General features: G+C 39.6%; 3 protein-coding genes across 5 annotated transcripts; 2 read left to right on the forward strand and 1 right to left on the reverse strand.

The window, feature by feature from the left end:
* Positions 1–572: 572 nt before the first annotated feature.
* Positions 573–1,312, forward strand: LOC121971704 (16.9 kDa class I heat shock protein 2-like). Its single transcript, XM_042523100.1, has one exon. It carries the CDS (start codon positions 669–671, stop codon positions 1,137–1,139), a length of 471 nt encoding a protein of 156 aa, XP_042379034.1. The 5' UTR covers positions 573–668; the 3' UTR covers positions 1,140–1,312.
* Positions 1,313–1,395: 83 nt separating this feature from the next.
* LOC121971703 lies at positions 1,396–4,877 on the reverse strand. 3 transcript variants are annotated; one of them, XM_042523096.1, is made up of 7 exons: positions 4,533–4,877; positions 4,321–4,446; positions 4,088–4,246; positions 2,551–2,669; positions 2,255–2,446; positions 2,080–2,170; positions 1,396–1,592 (listed from the first exon to the last, which is right to left on the reverse strand). In XM_042523096.1, the coding sequence occupies exons 1-7, from the start codon at positions 4,785–4,787 to the stop codon at positions 1,497–1,499; spliced, it is 1,038 nt and encodes a 345-aa protein (XP_042379030.1). In that variant the 5' UTR covers positions 4,788–4,877; the 3' UTR covers positions 1,396–1,496. The 3 variants fall into 3 exon arrangements, with proteins under 3 accessions (XP_042379030.1, XP_042379031.1, XP_042379032.1); XM_042523097.1 differs by having other exon boundaries at positions 4,088–4,204; positions 4,297–4,446; XM_042523098.1 differs by having other exon boundaries at positions 4,321–4,438; positions 4,533–4,674.
* A 4,134-nt stretch (positions 4,878–9,011) lies between these two features.
* On the forward strand, positions 9,012–13,107 carry LOC121972934 (myricetin 3-O-glucosyl 1,2-rhamnoside 6'-O-caffeoyltransferase AT1-like). The gene is made up of 3 exons (XM_042524545.1): positions 9,012–9,253; positions 9,715–9,813; positions 12,537–13,107. The coding sequence occupies exons 1-3, from the start codon at positions 9,012–9,014 to the stop codon at positions 13,105–13,107; spliced, it is 912 nt and encodes a 303-aa protein (XP_042380479.1).
* Positions 13,108–13,337: the final 230 nt, after the last annotated feature.

Consider the following 13,337-nt stretch of genomic DNA (forward strand, 5'->3'; position numbering starts at 1 on the left):
AAGAGTGGTAACTATATTAAAATAATATTTCAATAAACAAACGAAACTAAGGGATTTCATAACACTCATTATAATTTAAATGAATATTATTTAATCATAATTAAATGTATAAAAGTTAACAAATAATTATTACTATAAAATTAAGTGTTAACTTTTATCATATTTTATTTATTGGAGGGTAATAGTCTAATTAAAATAACATATCAATGAGTAAAATAAATTAAAAAAATTTCATTAACCCACTATATTTTAAATAAATATTATTTTATCACAATCTAGTATCTAAAAGTTAACAGATAACTACGCTAACATATAGCGACTAGTTATTATATTTTATGCATAACAACTACTTATCAACTTCTATCACTATTATTTTTAAATTCAGATAATTTATTTTAAATGGGATGTGCATATGATTTTAATTGAAAATGGCGTGCCCTTTCATTTTTGTTTAAAAAAAAACAATTTGAGATCTTTTTGTTTCGAATGGCTGACGAAGGGGAGGCAAACACTAGACACTTCTAGCGAGTTAAACGAGACGGCTATAGTTGCTTCCAGATCTTTCTATCCCGTTTCTATAAATCAGCACCCAGGTCGAATTGTTTAGCCATTGTTATAGCGAAGCCTTCGACAAACGTTCGAGAACGCCTGATTGAGAGCCACCGACAATGTCGATCGTGAGGCGCAGCAACATCTTCGATCCCTTCTCCCTCGACTTCTTCGATCCCTTCGACGGCTTCCCCTTCGATTTCTTCGGTGCCCTCGCCGACCCTCGCCCCGGCGTCGCCAGTGACGCCTCCGCCTTCGCCAACACCCGCATCGACTGGAAGGAGACGCCGGAGGCGCACGTGTTTGAGGTCGATCTCCCCGGCGTCAAGAAGGAGGAGGTGAAGGTGGAGGTGGAGGAAGGGCGGGTCCTCCAGATCAGCGGCGAGCGCGCCAAGGAACGAGAGGAAAAGAACGACAAGTGGCACCGCGTGGAGCGCAGCAGCGGCAAGTTCCTGCGCCGGTTCCGGCTGCCGGAGAACGCCAAGGTGGACCAGGTTAAGGCGGGCATGGAGAATGGTGTTTTGACGGTGACGATCCCCAAGGAGGAGGTGAAGAAGCCGGAAGTGAAGTCCATTGAGATCTCCGGCTGAGTTTGTAATCAGGGATCGAGTCTCTCCCGCCCCTGTCTGGTGAATTACTCCTCGATCCTCTCTGTTGATTGAGTTTCTTCATGTTGCATGTGCTGTCTACTTCTCATTTAGGTCTTGCTTCTGTAAATTCTATGTGTTCAACAATCGAATAAAGATATCAAAATCTTCGAATACTGAAAGCGTTTGGAACTTTCTCCTCTCGTGTTGCTGTTTGCATACGACTGCGAAATCATTCCTCTAATACTTGAACTGAAACTGAAGAAGAAAGCAAGAATATACACACGCATACTTCTGATTGGACTGTGTTATATATAATTGGTCAAAAAAAAGAAAAACAGTATTGTTTATTTAGGAGCTTCACTGTGAGACAGCAGAAACCACAGGTATCTCCAATGGCACACCAGGCGTAGGCTCCGACACCTGGACGTTTGGCAATTCCTTCAACAGCAATTCCTGCAGGAATAAAAAGTCTCTAGCAGGCTAAGCTGAATTTCGAAAACTAGATAAATAAATAACTCAGAGTTCATCAATAACATCACTGTGAATATAGAAGTTACATTTTGTTGAATAATCTTCAGTTTAACAAATTTATTGAAAAATAACTAATTATTAGGAAAAACTAGTTCCACAACTAAAACAATGTCTTTTTTCAAAGGACAAAACTGCTCATTAGAGAAGCCATTACCTAGTGCTAAAAGTTTAACCCACATGATTGATGTTTCAGCACTAGATTACTTGGAATCTACTGATTAAGCATTGAAAAGTTGCAAAACATGCGAATTTACAATTTTTTTTTTTTTTTGATAATCTACGTGTTCAGACTTCGTCTCTTCTCTTAAATTACACTTTGCGGTCAACTCTTCATAAGCTGTGCTCATAAAGGTACAAACATTTGGTAGCACAGGATTTCATCATCTTTCGACTTCCAAAATTTACTTACCTGGAATGATTCTGTTGTGCCCTCCGCATAAAGAATCCATGAAAGAAGTCCTTTGGCGTCGAGGTCACCGTTTTTCATTGTAACAATGTATCTAAAAGAATCATCATCCATAAATTTCATTTAGTCAAGACAGCAAGTATAAGACACCAAGGGAACTGATAAAGTCAGTCATTACTTGGCTTTCAACAACTTTGCGAGAAGCACAGCATCTTCTTGTCCAGAGACTAAAGTGAAACCAGGAAGCAGTTGCCTAATGACTGGAGTTATGACAACATCAGCCTGGTAATTTTGTAGAAAGGAACTGTTGTATACACAGTGTGGCTCATAGTAGAGAGTCAAATGGCTTTGTCCAGATTCAACTATATACCTGTCCTTAGATTACCGGAAAACGAAATTACTCGAATAAATATGAAATCTCTACTAGGCGAACTGCAAAACGAGCTAAAATTCCTGTTGTGTTAACTTACTAACCCATTTTCTGGCCTCTGCCAAGGAGGCCCCAAAATTGGACCTTCAGTTGCAGAGACTTTTACTTTACTTCCATTTTTTCCCTCCAAATCAATGCTTTGACCAGGTTCTAAATAGGTAACCTGCAAAGAATTCAACATGGAATGTATTCAGCAATGAAAGAATCTGCAGAAATGATAAACTAGGGCTTATACCAGAGCATAAAATAATTAGTTCATTTTCATGCGAACACAAGACGTATGTTCAACCATGAACACGGTGACAGACAGATAGATTAGTCCCATGCCATGAAAAATAAAAGCAAGATTTCAATTGTTAGACACAAAGAAAATGAAAAATTAAATAAACTAAAACTCAAAAGACATTCTCTTGGATGATGATTATGATAATTAAGATAAACAATTAAAAGCATGCATGATACTTATCTGACATTCTTGTGCTGAATAATAACATTAAAAAAAGGATAAATTGGATTAAGTAGAGCAGACAAGTTAGTTTCATCCCATATCTCCACAAATTTTATGAACAACTTTCCAACATTCAGTGAAAATATGATATCATACCTCAGTATGTTATTTTAGAAATAGGTTATTATTCCCACATTTTAAGGAGGATTGATCATGTTTGAGGCCTTCAAAGAGGCCCTAACCTCTCATGACATCTCATATTTCAGTTTATTAAATTCGATTTCTTCGTGAGTTTTGTTCATCCTAGTGGCACTTCAAAGTGCTAAACAGACACCATCTTGATGTTTAAGCCCAAGAGGAAGTCCAATCAAGGCACATAGCAGGGAAACCTCACTTAAGAATGCAAAACTAAAGGAAGTAGCTTCGTACTTCCTATTGCTCCTTTAACACTCCTTTACTCCCAACATCACTAGAGATTAGATTTGGCACCACTATCATGTTGAAGTCCAACAAAACCCGATCCTCTTAAAATTCTAAGGAACTTTGGTGGGAGGCCTTTTAGCATGCTCAAGAAGCCTCACCGAAAGGAATGGGCTTCTCACTTACTCACATTCCTTTAACACCTATAACTAAAAGCTGAGTAATAGTGTCTCGCCCCAATTTACTTCCACTTTGTTTAATTGTAGTCAATAACCATAAGATTAACAAAACCCGATCATGTTGGCACCACTATCATGTTGAAGTCCAACAAAACCCGATCCTCTTAAAATTCTAAGGAACTTTGGTGGGAGGCCTTTTAGCATGCTCAAGAAGCCACACCGAAAGGAATGGGCTTCTCACTTAGTCACATTCCTTTAACACCTATAACTAAAAGCTGAGTAATAGTGTCTCGCCCCAATTTACTTCCACTTTGTTTAATTGTAGTAAATAACCATAAGATTAACTACAAGTTGAGTAATGGTGTATCACCCCAATTTAATGCCACTTTACATAATTATGATCAATAACCGTAAGATTAATTCATAATTATGATCAATAACCATAAGATTAATTCACCATATGTAATTCTACTTCACCAATTACTGGACTAAGTCGACCAAAAACATTTGCCCAAGAAAAGTGTCGGTGCTTACATTTTTAAACAGAGTGGTCAAAATCGCCTCAGCATTAGGGGTGGCGATGACAGGCAACTCGGGAAGCATTTTCGAGAGAGGAGTCAGGGTCTTGACATGGCAATGGTCGTCAAGGCTCTGCGTGATCAGCAAGCAATCGAGCTCAGGAAGATCCTGCAGCTGTCTTATCGAATGAACAAAGTCAGATTCATGAACACCCAGTTACATACACAAACAGAAGAAATCATCTTCACATTGAAGTTCTTCAAAAATCTCTTAGCTCCATCGTAGAGCCAAGGCACGCCGAAGTCCAAGTTCCCCACCAGGATCGGATCTACCAACATCCTGACTCCGTCGACATCCCACAGCCAACTGTTACTCTAAATTAAAACGACGGAACGGCATCCCGATTGGTAAATCTAGGGATATAACAAATCTGTGGGGGAGAGAGAGAGAGAGAGAGAACCTCCAAATGTGTGAGTTTTACGGGTTCTGCTGTTTGTGAGACTGCTGCGGAGGCCGCCGGCGGAGAGCACGAGTTGAGCCTCCCGGTGACGGACGGGTAATTCCTACGGGGCTTGAAACGGAGAGGAAGACGGGGAGTGCACGGCGGAAAGGTCGGATGAGGAAGGAAGAAGGGCGCTCCGGCAGTGGAGGCGGCTTGGCGATGCGAGGAGGGGAAGAAGGAGCGGAGGATGAGGCCGTGGAGGTGGAGCGCCATAAGAGCAAAGATGGAAGAAAGGGTGCGAATCAGTGCGCGATTGAGTGGGTTTGGCGGTGCCAAGTCTGAAGGGTGTGGAGGAGAGCTCCTTCTCCCAAGAGGAGGGTTTAAAATAATAATGTGTAAATTTCAGTATTAATTTAAAAGTAACAAAATTCTTTGTTTGAATTACGATAATGAACATGATGAACAAATAAAAATATTAAAATTTATTTTTATGATGAATATTGACTTTTGAAAATTCGAAGGATCTGTTTACTGCATTAAAAAATGAATTACATTCCATTCTCTTATTCACTTAGAAAAAATAAAAAGAATTATTTTTCTTTTTATTATTTATCTAATGCATACACAGATTTATAAATTCATCCAATCTCACCTCAAATCGGTGGAAAACAATTCCCTGCATTATTATTATTATTATTATTATTATTATTATTATTATTATTATTATTATTATTATTATTATTTGGGGTAAAATTGAGTTGGTTAGTATGGAGCAAAGTTACTATCATAGGATAAGTGTTTGAATCTTTACAAAGTTAAGGAAAAAAAACTCTACATCGCACTGGACAACTACAATTTTCTGATTTAATTCCTCACGGATGGTCATGGGGTTGACCATGCGAGGTCGCTAGATAGCGGATTCCACCTTTTACTATCATTATTATTATTATTAGCAATCACAACTGACCTCATCCAACCGTGATTGATAGCCCATAAGACGTCCTCTTCTTGTCGGTGTGCCCGTGAGGGTGTCGCACACATCAAGGAGGAGGCAGCCCAACAAGCACGAGCAACCTTTGAAGTCATTCGCCCTTCGATAGCACCACAAGCTAAGGCGAGCGATCTCGAAAGTCGTGAGGTTGCCAGTAGGGTCGACGACCTCAAAGGTCGCTTGCGAGGTCGACAACCCTCGTGAAAGTGAGTGTTTACTGGGTCAGTGGCCCTTGTGGGGGCTAGTGACCTCACAAGGGTGAGCGCTCACGATCTCCAATCGGGAGGCATTCCGTCGAAGATTGAGCGAGTGTGGAAGATGACCAGTCGGGAGGCATTCCTCTACTGGCACGTCGCAAAGATAAGCGACTAACTCCACTGCTAGCAGTTGGCCAACCATGAGCTCGATGTTAGACAAACAATATACTGCCGGAGATTTATGGAGTATTAGCTGAATTTAAATTACACTGAATTAAATTCAACTTATCTGTAGAGATGACCTGAGCAGATAATCTCAAGTTACCAGCAGGGGCTGATTTCTGCTAATTGCTAGGTGCAGACCGAGCTCCGAGTCCGAGCAGTAAAGTTCGAGTGGACTGAAGAGTCGGGCGGACAAGTAGTAGATTGGCCGACCGGGTAGACAGGTCGAGCGAGTAGTTAGACCGAGCGGGTGAGTGATCAACCCCACGTTTGAGTTGCACAGTAAAGAGGCCAACCGAATAGTAAGGCCAAGCAAGTTCGACCGGACAGAGCAGTCGACCGGGCAATGAGGGCGATCGGTCAGGTGAGTGTGTCGAGCAAGTGCCTGGTCAGGCGAGCAAAAAGACCGAGCGACCGAATGAGTGGCTGGTCGGGTAAGCACACAGGCTGAGCTAGTGGCATGTCGGGTGAGCAAACAGGCCAAGCGAGAGGTCGGTCAGGCAAGCAGACAAGCTGAGCGAGTGGCTAATCGGGCAAGTAAACAGGTCGAGCGAGAGGCCAATAGGGCGCTAAGGCCATGCGGGCGCTACAACCAGGCTAGCGATGCAAGCGAGCGAACGGGCTATGAGGTCAGGCGGGCGATGAGATCAGGCGAGCGTTGAGGGCGACCAAGCGATGCGAGCGGCCGAATGTATGAATCGAGGTCTGCGATACGCAATTTCCTTGAAACATATTCGCCCCACCTCCGACTATGCTTTGAAGCTTTCTCGAGTCGTTTGTTTCTCATAATACAATGGTGAACTGTGATTCCCACCAAGCATTGATGGTCAGGGAGAACTGAGAGGTACCTGACTGCTATCACGGGCACTCCGCCAAGCAAGAGATGCAAGACAGAGGAGAAGGTGAACATAGGTGGAGAGCTTCAACTTTTTTAGTGTGTAACATTTTGCCTGTGGTCGCAACCTCCTTATATAAGAGCTCAGACTAATGGGCAACATTAATGATCGTTTAATGATCATTATTTGCCAGTTGTGAAACGGCAACGTTTCACTCGGCTGTATTAATCTTTCTTTAATGCATATGTTACACAAGAAGCAAAAAAGTTTACGTGGTAAAATGTTAGTTGTTCTACTTTGACAAACTTTACCCTAACCAGTCTGGCATTCGACGCGCTCAAGTCGTGCTCGCACACGAGTCAATTTGGTTCAGTATAATCCAGACCCTAGATTTGCACCCCATGAACACCACGCATGAGAGAGAGCATCTCCCCATGCATTTGTTCGCATCAAACAAAGTATATGAATCAATATAAATCAACCAAAATACCTTAAAACTCCCAATATGGAACTAAAGTCCTATTCACATTAAGCTTCTTCCTTCTTTCACCTCATCTCCATTCACATATATCCAACACTCGAAACCTTGGAGGTCAGTTGTGATAGAAGGTAAGTCCACGATTCTCTTTTTTATATTCTTTTTCATCTCTCTTTCTTCATCATGCAGCTTCTTCTTTTCTTTCTCCCTCATATTTTTTTTCTTTTTCTTTTTCATTAAGGCCACCAATGTTTTTTCCATCGTCAATTCCTTTCCTTTGCTTTCATCAATTTTCTTTACAAAATGTCACATTTTTCCTCAATACCAGATTTAATATTATATTGATATTTTATCCCTAGGGGATAATCATTATCTTAACAAGCCAAGTATATATCTTCCGATGTACGATCTTCTGCCTGATCATACCGCCCCGTCGGAGGCACTAACTCCCAAAAGGGTATTGAAGGATATCCCTTTGGTGTCAGTTGCTCAGCCGAACGGGATGACCACTCGGCTGGGAGTTCCCTATCCCCATGTCGTTCGTTGCCGGGCCGAGCAGAGTGGTCGTTCGACTGGAGTCTCCGTTGTCTGGCTGATGAATCTACTACTTGGCCGAGCGAGATAGCCGCTCGGCCGATATTTCCACTATCTCATTGCTACACGTGTCTAGACCGAACGGGATAGCCGCTCGGCTATAGTAGCGTTGTCCGCGTATGATTCGCTCGACCATGACTCTACTTTGTTGATCTGGTCATTGATGTAAACCCAAGCAGGGTAGCCGCTCGAAATGCTTCTGCAGACACTTGGCCTTCATTCCTGTCTTGAGCGTCTTAGCTCAGTTGGTGGCTGAGCTAGTGATTATGTCGGATCGGGCCTTTCATATCTTTGTCGGGCAAACCTTTCGCCACCCGACCTATGATAGGGGCGTTGATCGTCTTAACTTTGACCTCCATTATGGCGAAGACTTTTCCCAAGGTGTTCAGGGGGTACAAATCTAAGGTGACTCTGACCCCCTTATTATTGCATCATATGCCACCCCTTCAAGTATAGTCGAAGGAGGTCGTGGTCCAACTGACTGGACTATTGCGTGAGCAGATTCCATCCCGATCGGCCTTCCTTTCCGTACGACCTTTTGAAGATGGTTGCTCGGTCATAAGCGTGTTCCTTTGATCCGATCGGACAAGCAAAGGCCTATACTTGAATACTTTGTCCTCCATCTGTCCTGGACGAACGCAGATTGGCTTGATGTCACCTCGATTTCTCGGGAAGCGTGTAAATCCTTTTTCATCAAGGCAGAACAGGTTCCCATGTCGGCTTTTATTGCCGATCCGTGGTAGCACACCATGTGCCACGCCTGCAGTCACCGCACGCCTTACGCGACAAGTATTGATGGCGACGTTTGGTGGTTTAAATTCAATGGTTGGATCTTCACCTAAGTTTTCATGACCTGGATTGGACGGCTCTGGTCGGCCGAGCCCGGGGTATATGAGCTCGTTGCCCCACCGCCTTCTCCACACTTTTGCTACCGCGTTCCCGACCTTCATGCTCCTGCGCCTTGTGCTCTCCTGCGATCTGTGCGTGTTGTCCTCTGTCAATCGTCCTTCATTCTCTTCCTCCGGGGTCCTTCTGCATGTCTTCTTTGACCATTTCTCCTTTCATGCTCCGACGATCCTCATCTTGTAAGATTCCTTCCCTCCTTATTACTGGTGACCTTCCGATGGTCTTTTCGCTCTTTCGGTCGTATATCTTCCGCTATTTTTGCTTTCTATTGCAATGGCAAGCTCTTCGCAACTGTCGACCGTCGTTCCCAGACTCTGGTACACCACTATGGAGTCTCGGTTTGATGCGGACGACGCCGAGGCTCTGAGAAATATTTTTGAACTCCCTCCCGAGTACGAGATCTTCTACCTTCTCCATCCGATTGGCCCAAAAATCCCTCGACCGACACCATCTGTCTGTTCAGAGACCATTTTGTCGCCAGTCTGTGATTCCCCATCCATTCTTTCATTATCGCCGTTTGTAAATACTTCCGCATGTCCCTCTTCCAACTAGTCGAATGGTAGTTTTGATTGAATTTCAACAACTACGTGTGTAGATTTTTTATTTCTAATTTGTACGTGTGTCAGTTTTTGGATTTTTGATTTGTTTGCCTTGTTTATATAGCCTTATCAAACACGGGTCACTAATGAAGCATAGGAGCATAAGTCAGTTTAGAATGATATGCACAAAATCTGCTTCCTTGCTTTTTAAATTAGTGAATGATATGCGTAGAATCTAATTTCTAATCTGCTTACTTGCTTTCTTGCACTGAATGATTTGTTTGTCTTTTTTGTGCATATTCATCTGCTTTCTTGCTATTTTAAATTAGTGAATTTTTATAGATATAGATCATGTTCTCTATTCAGGATCTCAAAGGTTGTTGCAATAACTTTTAACATTTCTTTGTCTACTTATACAAATTTTTGTTTTGATGCAGTGTTAAAGACCTTGAGAAATTAGGCCCAAAGAAAGGTATCATAAGTCAACCAGTGGAGGATATTTTGCAAAATTTAGTGGATAATGATCTTGCTATTAGGTACTTCTGTGAGTTTATTTCCCTTCATACAATTTAAGGGTTTTGTTTTTGTATAAACTAAACAGATATGGATACAAAATTAATTTGTGGATTATGCGGACATATTTTTTGTTTAGATTATATGAAATTGTATTTTTTTTTGCTAAATAGTTGAATTTTTTAAAAAATTATGGGTATTTATTTTCTCTTTGTGGATATTGTTTGTAAACTTTATGGATATCTTCTATATCTGTTGTTAAAAAAAATTATTTAAAAAAAAGACAACTCTTCTCTATCGATTTAAAAAATGTTGTGTTTGCTAAAAAAGATAACATTTTTTAAGCGTCGTAAAAGTATTATTTTTTACAAAAAAACTACAATGTTTTTTAAGTGTTGTCTTTGCAAAATCGATAATGTTTTTAAAAAAGATAGATATGCTACCTTAGCGGCCCCCTAATACCGGCCCCATGGATATGGAGGGAGGTTCATGCAAGTACATAGGTCATAGGCGCGTGATGGGGTAAACCTCAGGTCGTCAGTTCCTGAGAATCGACTCCTGACCATTACGCTAGAGATGTCATGTGCCCACCATTTGTGCTACGCCCTCAGGGCTACCGACAATGTTTTTAAAGTGTTACAAAAGTGTTGTCTTTTAAAAAATAACAACGCTTTTTAAGCGTTGTCTTTGAGAAAAACGACAATGTTTTTTAAAAGTTCCAAAAGCGTTGTTTTTGCTAAAAATAACAACACTTTTTAAGCATTGTTTTTAGCACACTTTTAACAACAACAACACTTTTCCAGCCACATAAACAACGTATAAAAGGTGTTGTCTTTTATCTTTTTTCTTGTAGTGACTATTGTTAGTAATTTTTATTTTTATGGTATTTTTGGTATTCCTCGTAGTTATTGGTCATAATTAGTTTAAAACAATATTTTATTTTATTAATTTTAATTTCTACTAAGATATTTCTTTTTTAGAAAGTTGTCTTTTCTTTTTCTATAAGATTGTAATTGAGGTCTATATATTGGGATTTCTTTCCTTTCTTGTTTTAGGGTCTAGAATATATAGAAACTCCTATCTAGTTGTATGAGGATTCATCCCTCAATTAGTAATAAAGTTTTCTTTTTTGCAAACTATAAGTATTCTCTTTATTTCTTCAGTTTTTTCTTGGCTTCTTCTCTATTCCCTCCGTCTCGTCAACCGGTAGAATAATCGCTATTTTTTTCTGCGTCATATAAAAAAGGCGGAAGTCAAAATTATTACGCATTATCTTCTTGACTTGGTTGTACTCTTCTTCTCCCTCTCCTCTTTTTGTTATTGAGAACTTTAGTTGTTGGTATTCCTTGAAAAAGATCATTCCGCTGTGCTTGCAGGAATTCATACGGTGAAAAGGAACAATGGTTCTAGTGTTGGATTAAGGTCAGCCCTTCATATGTCATTGTTTTGATATGCAATATAGCCTTACGATTGATGATAACTAGATCCGATTGATGAATCCTTTAATTTGATTTTGATGTATCACAATGCTTTAAAATTCAATTTGAAAAAATAAAATTAAGTTTCAAAATTATTAAAAAAATGTAAATTGAGACTTCAATAACATCTAAACTAGCCAAGTTCGAATCAAATTTAACAAAGCTCAAACTTATAAAAAATAAAATAAGTTAAAATTAAATAACCATTTCAAAACTTGATTTATTTTAAAGACAATTTAGCTTACGTTATTAAAAATAATTGAATAACATAAAATTAAACTTGGCTCAGCTTATTAGTTTACAACCCTACGTTCCATAACTATCCTCATGGATGTTGATGGAACCTACCATTTGAAGTGTCTCCAAAGTAAATTAATGTCAATTAAGTCTACTATGTAGACTTTTTCTACATCACTTGCAAATCCTCACGGGTTGGGGTAGTTGATATCTAAATGGATGCTTATTCTAATAGGTCTTGAGGTCAATTCTCAACACGAAACTTGCTTGGAATAGGAAATTAAACTCATGCAAAACTTGGTTAATTCTTTAGCGATAATAATGTGGGGTTTCAAGATTTGGCACCTCATTAAAACACTCTTTAATGATCATCTTGATGGTCTTTAATTTGATAGATTTAGGAGGGGACAGTGTTTAACGTTGATAGATTTAGGAGGGGACAGTGTTTAACGTTGATAGATTTAGGGTTTCGGTGTTTTAATAGTAGATGCAAAAGAAGTCTGTGACTGCTAAGTTTAACTTGAATATGAACATTATGATAGATTTAACGAACAAATAATATACTAAATTAAATTAAAGATATTTTAAAAATAAATAATATACCAAATCAATCAGTCCGTTGGTTGTAATGTAAAACAATTGCAAAAAAAATAGTTTTTAATTTGAATAATACTTTTCCTGCAATTTAAAATTCTTAAACTTCATTTTATAATCATAAATTATTATTCAAATAATAATGCAAATTAATTAAATTGTGCAAGCATAGGTAACTCATTTTCAATGTGGTGGGTTTGTTGTTGGACTCAAATTCAATCACTTGGTGTTTGATGGCATTGGCGTTGGGCAATTCTTAAAAGCCATAGGCGAGATTGCTTGTAGTCAAACTCATCCCTCTATCGATCCAATCTGGTACAGAGACGATTCCCGCCCCTCCAATGCTCTCAAAGTCATCACTTTCACTTCTCCCAGCCAAGTTCGACATTGTGAATTCCATGTATGATTTCTCGATTCAAACCATCGAAAGATTGAAGGAAAAAATTGCAAAAGAGACATCCAATCAATTCACCACCTTTGAGGTCATCGCTGCAATTATATGGAAATGTCGAACACGGGCAATCAGTGCCATTGGAGATGTGCAGCCTCACCTTTGCTGCTGATATTCGTCATGTATTGTTCCAACTGCCAAAGGCCGGCTATTATGGAAATTGTGTCTATCTCTTATCTATCACAGCAACCGGTGAGCAAATCATGAAGGCATCACTTGCGGAATTGGCGAGGTTCATTAGAGATGCTAAAGAAAGTTTACCAACAAAGTTTAAGGAATGGGCTTCAGGCAACTTCAAGCAAGATCCATATAAGATTTCAATTAGCTACAATAATTTGACTTTGTCAGATTGGAGATGGATAGAGTTTTATGAAACAGACTATGGATGGGGAATACCCAACTCTATTTCCCCTAAAACACATGACTTTTCCTTCACTTATGGCATCCTTCTAAAGCAGCCTTTGCCTAAGGACGGTGTGCGTTTGGAAGGACAAGTAGTCATGAAGGAGCATGAGCAAAGGTTTATTGATGAAATCAACAAATGCATAAATGAGTAGGTAATGCTATATTGGAATTTATCTCATAATGGACAAATTGATTTTCCACTCGAGTAGTGGATCATCCTACCATATAGTGTTGCAACTAGTGAAAATCAATTTGTCCATTATGAGATAAATTCCAATATAGCATTACCTACTCATTTATGCATTTGTTGATTTCATCAATCTATGAAGTTACAACTAGTTTTACTTTCAATCTGTAATAAAGTATCATGTATGCATATTTG

Source organism: Zingiber officinale, chromosome 4A (genome assembly GCF_018446385.1).
Source record: "Zingiber officinale cultivar Zhangliang chromosome 4A, Zo_v1.1, whole genome shotgun sequence".
Lineage (NCBI taxonomy): Eukaryota > Viridiplantae > Streptophyta > Magnoliopsida > Zingiberales > Zingiberaceae > Zingiber > Zingiber officinale.

What these genes read in the sequence shown, in the direction of transcription:
- LOC121971704 (XM_042523100.1), top strand. Translation starts at nt 669, where the DNA reads ATGTCGATCGTGAGGCGCAGCAACATCTTCGATCCCTTCTCCCTCGAC.
- LOC121971703 (XM_042523096.1), bottom strand. Translation starts at nt 4,787, where the DNA reads ATGGCGCTCCACCTCCACGGCCTCATCCTCCGCTCCTTCTTCCCCTCC. An exon ending in TGGCAGAGGCCAGAAAATGG is followed by an intron (nt 2,447 to 2,550) that starts GTTAGTAAGTTA and finishes ATCTAAGGACAG; the next exon opens with GTATATAGTTGAATCTGGAC. An exon ending in GCACAACAGAATCATTCCAG is followed by an intron (nt 1,593 to 2,079) that starts GTAAGTAAATTT and finishes TTATTCCTGCAG; the next exon opens with GAATTGCTGTTGAAGGAATT.
- LOC121972934 (XM_042524545.1), top strand. Translation starts at nt 9,012, where the DNA reads ATGGCAAGCTCTTCGCAACTGTCGACCGTCGTTCCCAGACTCTGGTAC. An exon ending in TCCATTCTTTCATTATCGCC is followed by an intron (nt 9,254 to 9,714) that starts GTTTGTAAATAC and finishes GTTTTGATGCAG; the next exon opens with TGTTAAAGACCTTGAGAAAT. An exon ending in GATAATGATCTTGCTATTAG is followed by an intron (nt 9,814 to 12,536) that starts GTACTTCTGTGA and finishes GAAAGATTGAAG; the next exon opens with GAAAAAATTGCAAAAGAGAC.